The sequence below is a fragment of the Tachyglossus aculeatus genome, chromosome 18 (genome assembly GCF_015852505.1).
Source record: "Tachyglossus aculeatus isolate mTacAcu1 chromosome 18, mTacAcu1.pri, whole genome shotgun sequence".
Classification (NCBI taxonomy): domain Eukaryota; kingdom Metazoa; phylum Chordata; class Mammalia; order Monotremata; family Tachyglossidae; genus Tachyglossus; species Tachyglossus aculeatus.
In genome coordinates this window covers 32,179,656-32,188,763 of record NC_052083.1, presented here as the reverse complement: position 1 = coordinate 32,188,763, position 9,108 = coordinate 32,179,656, and the positions used below count along the sequence as shown (strand labels likewise).

The window sequence follows — 9,108 nt, the reverse complement described above, 5'->3', positions numbered from 1 at the left end:
TCCTAGGCTAATAATAATAATAATGATGGCATTTGTTAAGCGCTTACTATGTGCAAAGCACTGTTCTAAGCACTGGGGGGATATAAGATGATCAGGTTGGCCCACGCGGGGTTCACAGTCTTCATCCCCATTTTACAGATGAGGGAACTGAGGCTCAGAGAAGTTAAGTGACTTGCCCAAGGTCACACAGCAGACATGTGGCGGAGTGAGGATTCGAACCCATGACCACTGACTCCAAAGCCCGTGCTCTTTCCACTGAGCCACGCTGCTTCTCTAATAAGCAATAAGTATACTGGGCAACAGGCTCCCCAACTTCCAACCGCCGGCAGGAACAGATCTGGCAATCAAGTTCCCAGTGGGAATACTCACTTCCCCTTGCTCCGGCGAGGAGGATCGATTGGTCACTCGGCACCACGCACAGTCCAATAGAGTGGACGTCCTCGACTCTGGTTAGAGGCGGCTTGCCCGTCAGTGTAAGAGAGGTCCAACTTACTATAAAAAGTTCATGGAGACCCCTCCCCAGATATACCCTGCTAATTCTCGATCCTCTTCCCTTCCGTGGCCACATTTGGAGCTTCGGCGGAACGGGGGGAGTCGTGTGATAAGATCCATCAGAATTTCCTCGCTCCCGGTCCTCGGGGGTCGGTGACTTTAAGGGGCCCACTGCTCCTTATCGCTTACCACCAGCCCTCCGGGGCTAGTTACTTTATAGGTTTTGAGAGTCAAGGGGCTCGCAGTTCTTGGGTTGGCATGGGGAGGTACCCGGTACATTCAGAGCTAATGGCAGCTTGTCACAAAGATTGAGTTGGTCCAGCCAGGGCCCGGCAAGTCACTGTACATCAGTGCACTGGGGCAGAGGGTGGGGTAAATAATAATAATAATGATGGTATTAGGTGCTTACTATGTGCAAAGCACTGTTCTAAGCACTGGAGGGATACAAGGTGATCAGTTTGTCCCACGTGGGGCTTACAGTCTTAATCCCCCTTTTACAGTTGAGGTGACTGAGGCCCAGAGAAGTGAAGTGACTTGCCCAAAGTCACACAGCTGACAATTGGAGGAGCCGGGATTTGAACCCATGACCTCTGACTCCAAAGCCCGGGCTCTTTCCACTGAGCCACACTGCTTCTCTAATACCAAGCACCTCCACTGCCTCCCCTCCACACTGGGCAACGATAAGCCAAGTGGGAGTCCAGGAGGACCAGGAGACTTCTGGGGTTCCTTTCACCGACAAGCTGCACTTCGCTCCAACAAGGGGAGAAAGCAACGTCCTTACAGGTCTCCATGCAGCTGGGAACCTCCTAGCCCCTCCATCAGCTGAAGCATGACTGGAACACTAATCAGTCATATTTACTGAGCGCTTAGTGTGTGCAGGGCACTATACTGAACACTTGGGAGAGTACAGTATAACAAAGCTGGTAGACAGTTCCCCACCCACGACGAGCTTATGAGCTGGGATGGGGTGAGCTCACTCCCGGTCTGAGACCACTGCTCACACCATTTTCTTATGTGAGACCACCCCCTCCATGACTTCCCCTCATGACCCTTTCTAGAAAGTGAGTCTCTTCCCCTTCTAGTTCTCCCTCTGCCAGTTTGCTTCTTTACCTCTTACTCAGTCCATTCTGCTTTGCACTGTTTCTCTTCCACTTCAGCCTGTCTCTTCTCCATCTCTCTCTTCCAATATCTCTCTACTTCCCTGTCTCTGGCTGCCTCTCTCTCGCAACCTGCTCCTTCTCATTCTCTCTCTCTCTTGCCCACTTCCTGAGGGCTTGTAAGAAGCAGAGTGTAATGAGAACTGTTCTCCCCACACCGTGCCCTATCTCCCTCTCTGAGCTGTGAGCTCTAAAGGGCACAGTCTAGGTCTTTTCCACCGTATACCAGACCCAGGGCCGCCAAAAACAGCCAGGCATTATCCACACGTGGTCGAGCTGAGTGCCACAGGGTCACATCTAGGACAGTGCCCAAAGGACAAGAAAAAATCTGGATCAATGGTATTTACTGAGCACTTACTATGTGCAGAGCACTGTCCTAACCACTTGGAAGAGTACAATACAACAAAATTAGCAGACATGTACCCTTGCCTATAGCAAGTTTACAGGCTAGAGGATGAGTGGAAAATCCTTTCCCCTTTTCTCAGTCGAACCAGAAGGGGAAGAACCTGCAGTCCGATGCTGAATCCATAGAATTCTCTTTCTGCTGAATGACATTTGGTTTCATATGTAAAAAGAAGTCCCCCACCCCCACCAACTCCCAATTCCCTCCCTCTTCCAACACACCCTCCTTGCAGAGGCACAATTACTGATTGATTGCCTAGGGGCTGCCAGCTCCCAAGCCAAAGGGGGTTGCTATGGGAATCAGGAGAACACTTGGAGGCAGCCCCTGAGCCTGTATTCCCCTGTCCACGGCAGCTGGAATTGGAAGCAAGAAAAGCTGAGAGAGGTGTGGGTGGGAAAGGGGGCGTGGGAGAGAGGGAAGGGGAAGAGAGACAGAGGGAAGGGAGAGAGAGAGAGAGAAGGAGGGGGGAGAGGGAGAGAGAGAAGGGGGAGAGAGGGGGGGGAGAGAGAGAGAAGGGGGAGAGAGGGAGAGAGAGAAGGGGGAGAGAGAGAAGGGGGAGAGAGAGAGAGAAGGGGGAGAGAGAGAGAGAGGGGGAGAGAAAAGAGGGGGAAAGAGAAAAGAGAGAGGGGGGAGAGAGAAAGGAGGGGGGGAGAGAGAGAAGGGGGAGAGAGAGAGAAGGGGGAGAGAGAGAGAAGGGGGAGAGAGAGAAGGGGGGAGAGAGAAAGGGGGGGAGAGAGAGATAAGGGGAGAGAGAGAGAAGGGGGAGAGAGAGAAGGGGGGAGAGAGAGAAGGGGGAGAGAGAGGGGGGAGAGAGAGAAGGGGGGAGAGAGAGAAGGGGGGAGAGAGAGAAGGGGGAGAGAGAGAAGGGGAGAGAGAGAAGGGGAGAGAGAGGGGGGAGAGAGAGAGGGAGGAGAGAGAGAGGGGGAGAGGGGGGGAGAGAGAGAGGGGGGAGAGAGAGAGGGGGGAGGGGGGGGGACAGAGAGAGGGGAGAGAGAGAGAGAAGGGGGAGAGAGAGAAGGGGGAGAGAGAGAAGGGGGAGAGAGAGAAGGGGGAGAGAGAGAAGGGGGAGAGAGAGAAGGGGGAGAGAGAGAAGGGGGAGAGAGAGAAGGGGGAGAGAGAGAAGGGGGAGAGAGAGAAGGGGGAGAGGGAGAAGGGGGAGAGAGAGAAGGGGGAGAGAGAGAAGGGGGAGAGAGAGAAGGGGGAGAGAGAGAAGGGAGAGAGAGAGAAGGGAGAGAGAGAGAGAAGGGGGAGAGAAAGAAGGGGGAGAGAAAGAAGGGGGAGAGAAAGAAGGGGGAGAGAGAGGGGAGGGAGAGAGAGAAGGGGGAGTGAGAGAAGGGGGAGTGAGAAAAGGGGGAGTGAGAAAAGGGGGAGTGAGAAAAGGGGGAGTGAGAAAAGGGGGAGTGAGAAAAGGGGGAGTGAGAAAAGGGGGAGTGAGGGAAGGGGGAGTGAGGGAAGGGGGAGTGAGGGAAGGGGAGAGAGAGAGAAGGGGAGAGAGAGAGAAGGGGGAGAGAAAGAAGGGGGAGAGAAAGAAGGGGGAGAGAAAGAAGGGGGAGAGAAAGGGGAGGGAGAGAAAGCGGAGGGAGAGAGAGAAGGGGGAAAGAGAGAAGGGGGAGAGAGGAGTGGGGTAAGTGACGGGAAGGGGGAAGACCGGGTGGGAGGAAAGGAGGAGGGAGAGAGAGAGAGAGAGAAAATGCACACACATGCAAGATGCAGGCACGCTCGGAGGACAGACCATAAGCAGTGCAAGGCTATGATATAGAAAGGAACGAGGGCACTGAGGCTTCAGGCAGCGGTGGCTTGGCTGTGGTTGGCTAATCCTCTCCCCCTGCCCCCCTTCGCTCGGCTAGGCATTTGGCACTGGGAAAGTCCAGTAAAAGTCCTACTGTAGCAGCTCGACACAAGATGGGATCTGGCTCTTCCACCTACCGGCCCAAGGCGATTTATCTGGATGTCGATGGAAGAATTCAAAAGGTACCGAACTCCTTTTTCCCAGGTCCGTGCCCTAGCCCCAGTCCCTTCCGGGACTCTGGCCGGTCCGAGGGGCCCTGTCCTTGGGTGGGTTCTGGAGGCGGTGGCGGCAGCCATGGGGGCAAGGGGGGATGCCCCAGGAGAGGGTCTCCCCTACCTGGTCATATGGTGAGCGCAGGCACCGGGGGGACACCAGGGTCAATGTAAGGGGGCTGTCCGCCTTCTGAGTCTGCCCTGCTCTCAGCCCTGCAGCATCCTGCTCCTCTGCAACTTAAGCATATAGAAAGAGAGGGGGCTGGGGGCTCCAGCTGCCTCAGAGAGGGACCACCCCCAGCAGCCAAGCTTAGAGGGCTAGGAGCATTGGCTATTCCACCTCTGGGCAGTGGGCTGACATCTTTCTTATGAACATAAACCGTCCAATGGCATTTTAGGTAAAGCGACTAATAAGAGGGCAACCCCAGAACGCAGGGACTGGCTTCAATCTGCACTTAGGGGCCCAGGCTTCGGACCACGCTGCCCCCTCGTTCGGGCATTGTGGGAGGCCAGAAAGTGGGGCGGTGGGCTACTCAGTGCCAGGGTGCGCCTTGTGACACCCACCCAGCCTCAGCAGCGCAACAGGGTCTGGCCAGGGACGGCACAACCGATTCGATGTCTCGCTTTTACCCTGGAGAGTGGCTGCAATCTGAGTCTGGTTCCTGGATTATCCACACAGAGGCCATCTCCTCCTCTCTTCTGTCGTTGACCAGCACTGGGTCTTTGCAGCCAGCTCTTTGCCTCTCCACCCAAATGTAGGAAGCTAGAAAAAGGTTTGGAGGAGGAAGAGGTTGAAGTGATGATTTAAAGGGGTTTGGGGGGGGACAGCTCTGAGTATCAATTATTCACAACCTCCTGTCCAGCCTCCCCTACACTCGCTGCGGATGAGAGTGGGCTTTACTGGGAATAAAGGGATCTTCAAGCACACAATGGACATGCTTGTGTGAGTAAAGACAAGTGGCATGGCCTAATGGAAAGAGATCTGTGTCTTTTAGACTGTGAGCCCACTGTTGGGTAGGGACTGTCTCTATATGTTGCCAACTTGTACTTAGTACAGTGCTCTGCACACAGTAAGCGCTCAATAAATACGATTGATTGATTGGGAGTCAGAGGACCTGAGTTTTAATCCCAGCTTCACCGTTTGCCCGCTGCGTGACCTTGGGCAAGTTGCTTAACTTTTCTGTGCCTCAGTTACCTCATCTGCAAAATGGGGATTCAAAACCTGTTCTCCCTACTTTCTCTGTAAGTACCTTGTGGGACCTGATTATCTTGTATCTACCCCAGCGCTCGGTACAGTGCTCAGAGTAAGCACTTAAATACCATTATAATTATTATTTTTACTATTAATGAATAGTAATAGTAAGTCAGACTAAGTTTGCCCGCTTATGGATGGGGACACTGACGCACAGAGAGCTTGGGTAACTTACACAAAGTCACAACACAAGAGTTGGTCACCTCTGGGCCTGTGTTTTGGATGGGGCCCGGGGGGGATGAATTTACACCACCCAGAAGAGTGCCGGGTGTGGGAGGTAGGTGGGAAGCCTTGGGCTGGCTGGCAGGACTCCTCCTTCCTGCACTCATATTTATTGAGCACTTACTGTGTGCAGAGCACTATACAAAGTGCTTGGGAGAGTTCCACAGAACAATAGGATACATTCCCTGCCCACAACAAGCTTACTGCCTAGAGGAGGTGGTGAGTGTGCTAGAGGGGACCCTCAGGAGAAGTCAGAGACCTGCTTCTAATGCCTCGTCCCAAGGACCCAGGACGGTGCCTGGCCCACAACAAGGGCTCAGTACACCCCACTGCTCTTCCTGATGCCAAATGTGATGACAAGGGCGTTGAAGAATCTCTTTCACCAGCCACATCCTCTTTGCTGAAGCTGTCCCATGCAGCACTGGCGAGTGCACGGCCCCCTGTGTAGCTAAAACATGGAAACCACCGAAATTTTTATGCGAATACTGAAGCCCCTAACCCGGGGTAGATTAGCCGGATGGGACAGGATGCTTAGTGATTCCCTTTGGATGGTGAAGGGGCAGTGGAGAGGACAAAAGAAAGACAGGTTTCATTTAGCAGGCCATTTCTTCAGGGTCTCCCTTCCCATGAATTTTTGTTGTTATTATCATCACTTATGTTGTTAAGTATTCATGTGTCAAGACCTGTTTTAAGTGTTCTGGAGTAGATATAAGTTATTCAACTTGGACACCATCCCTATCCCACATGAGCCTCACAGTTTAAACAGGAGGGAGAACAGGCACTGAACCCCCATTTTACAGTTGAGGAAACAGAGGCACAGAAAAGTTAAGTGAATTGCCCAAAGTCACACAGCAGTTAGGTGGTGGAATCCGGATAAAAACTCAGGTCCTTTGACTCCCAAGCCCTGTGCACTTTCAACTAGGCTGTACTGCTCCTGTCTTCCTCCCAGCATGACTTGCCCCCAGAGATACATGGGCACAGCTGACGATTCTGCTCTTCCTGATCCTCAGTCGATGCACTCGGCTTAGCAAAGGGTGCACTTGACCAGCAAGTGCTCCTGGAATCCCGCTAGTCGCAACAGTGACATGGTAGATTCCCGTTAATGCTGCTTACTCTCTTTGGCCGGGCACCAAAGCTCAGGCATCTTAATGGATGCCTGCTACCGGTCACTAGGACCTGGCTATGGGGATCCGCCTTTCCCCCTCAGTATGAGCTGGGGTTAAACAGGCACGTCACGCTCAGCCGATAAAAATGCGAGAGTCTTTACGCAGCCACAGCGTTTACAGTACCAGAGAAGCAGAAACATGTACAGAAAGGATAAGATCACCAACACAAAATACGGCGGTTCACTGATGTCACTCATAGTTGTACCGATCATCGGGAACATACCAGGTTTCTACAAGCGTGAGCTTAAACGCTAATATATAGAATGTAGCTCCCAAAAGGGGAAGGAATAGAAAGTAAAAATCCGATATAACCCGTTTCTGAAGGGGATACAGGCGAACATCGATTATCAAGTCCTAAAGGGACGCACTTATAGGTCAGTTATGTGCGCTCCAGCTCAAAGGAAATCCCTAGCTGTATTCTACGTCAACAGCAGCGGATATTCATATTCCCAGCAGATTCCTCGGTACTGGCTGTCACAGAGCGGGCATCCCACATTCTGGGTTGGGGCGAGTGTGAGACCAGCTAACAGCTCTCACATCCCGGTACCAGGAGTTGTCTCCCAGGCACCGATTTTTATAGGGTATCTGACCCACCTAGGTGATGCTGGAATATGGGGGTGAGGGGTGTTCTTGGCAGGTGTGATTGAATACCACCTTTCTGCGGGCTCTCTCCCTTGTTTTCAGCAATGCCAGCCGAAGGCTACACCCTCGCTTTGCTGACAGCTCTCGAGGTGACACATCACTTTCCATTTTCTGGGGGCCTTGCACTGTTATCTGCAATGCACCTCTCTCCTCCCCATCTGGGGCCCTCCACTCGCTATCAGCAATACCAGTCAAGGGTTGCTCCACCAATCTTATGGTCGTGATGTGCTCACCTCGGGCTGATGGCTATTCAGCCCATAAAACGCACCTGGTCTGGCCAAGCCCAGCCCAACGCTGTCACAGGGTTGGGAGGGAACAAAGCCTGAGGAAATTGGTCAAATAATCTCTGGCTTTCAATTTCTCCTCAAAAATGTTGCCTTAGAGATGAGGTTTGTCTTGCTGGCAGAAGTCCAGCAGCAGGAACCTCGAGCCCAGAACACCTGGTTTCTGTTTCTGGCCCCTCTGCTGGGGCCTGGGACCAGGTCCTCCTTCCCCTCTGCGTCTCCAGGTGTCTTCTCAGTGAAGAAGAGGCAGGGCCATTTGTCACTGTGGAGTGCTTGAAGATCCTCCAAAGGCACAGCACAGCACACAAACTCGAGCACAGGCCTGGGAGTTAGAAGGACATGGCTCAATGTCTGCGGGAGCTTAGGACTTGGCCACCTCAAGCAATTCTTGATCACAAGAGTCAAAAGAGGAGTAGCAGACAGAAAGAACCCACCCCTGCCCACGCCTGGCAGAAATCTCAGCAATAGAGGCAAACCTCTCAACTGCAGTAGAAACATCAGGCTGAGGCGCAGTGTGGAAAGCTTCCAGGGAGCAGATTTCAGAACTGAGCTAAGGGGCAGTCGGCATCCTCCTATCTGCAAATGACTTCCCATCTGCCCATTAGATTGTGAACTTCTTGAGGGCAGGGACTGCATCTTCTATTTTAATCCCGTATAGCTCTCTCCATACCACTGTTGCTCAGTAAATACTATTGATTGATAAGGAGTAGACATTACCTATGCCTAATGGCAGTGTGGCCAGGTGGAAAGTGGGTGGAACTGGGAGTCAGAAGACCAGGGTTCCTATTCCAGCTCTGCCAGCAGCCTGAGGAGAGGCCTGGGGCCATTCACCAAAACTTTCTGTGCCTCAGTTTCCTCAGTTGTAAAATAGGGACACAGACCTGCTCCCCCTAACTCTAGCATTGTGAGCCTCCTATAGAACAGGGCTGGATCCAATCTAATTATCTTATTTCCACCCCAGTCTTTAATCAATCATATTTATTGAGTGCTTACTATGTGCAGAGCACTGTACTAAGCGCTTGGGAAGTACAAATTGGCAACATATAGAGACAGTCCCTACCCAACAGTGGGCTCACAGTCTAAAAGGGGGAGACAGAAAACAAAACCAAACATACTAACAAAGTAAAATAAATAGAATAGATACGTACAAGTAAAATAAATAAATAGAGTAATAAATATGTACAAACATATATACATATATACAGGTACTTTAGCACAGTACTGGATGCATAAATGCTTAATACTATTAGAAATAAAAAATAAAGGAATCGGGTTGGGAAAGGGCAGCCTCCTTGGGGCAGGAACTGCCAAGAGAGGAACAGCCTCTCTCCAAGAGACCATTTAGTCTCAGGCTGGGTTAGACGTCATATCCCACTGCAGGGCTCCAAGTTGGACGTCTAAGTAGAACAGGAAATCATGGCGAGTCAGCTTTCTGCATTGGGGAGCTGGGATTCCACTTCCTCTGCCACCTCACAGCACAACCTCCATG

General features: G+C 52.1%; 1 protein-coding gene across 2 annotated transcripts in view; it reads left to right on the top strand.

Moving 5' to 3' along the window:
* The first annotated feature begins 3,743 nt into the window (after positions 1-3,743).
* PDE9A (phosphodiesterase 9A) overlaps positions 3,744-9,108 on the top strand; it is a 68,546-nt gene continuing 63,181 nt past the window's right edge. The window contains exon 1 of one of the 2 annotated variants that reach the window (XM_038760412.1): positions 3,744-4,023. In XM_038760412.1, coding sequence (XP_038616340.1) covers positions 3,955-4,023 — 69 coding nt within the window. In that variant the 5' untranslated portion in view covers positions 3,744-3,954. The remainder of the gene's footprint in view (positions 4,024-9,108) is intronic. The other variant, XM_038760413.1, reaches the window with a different exon arrangement.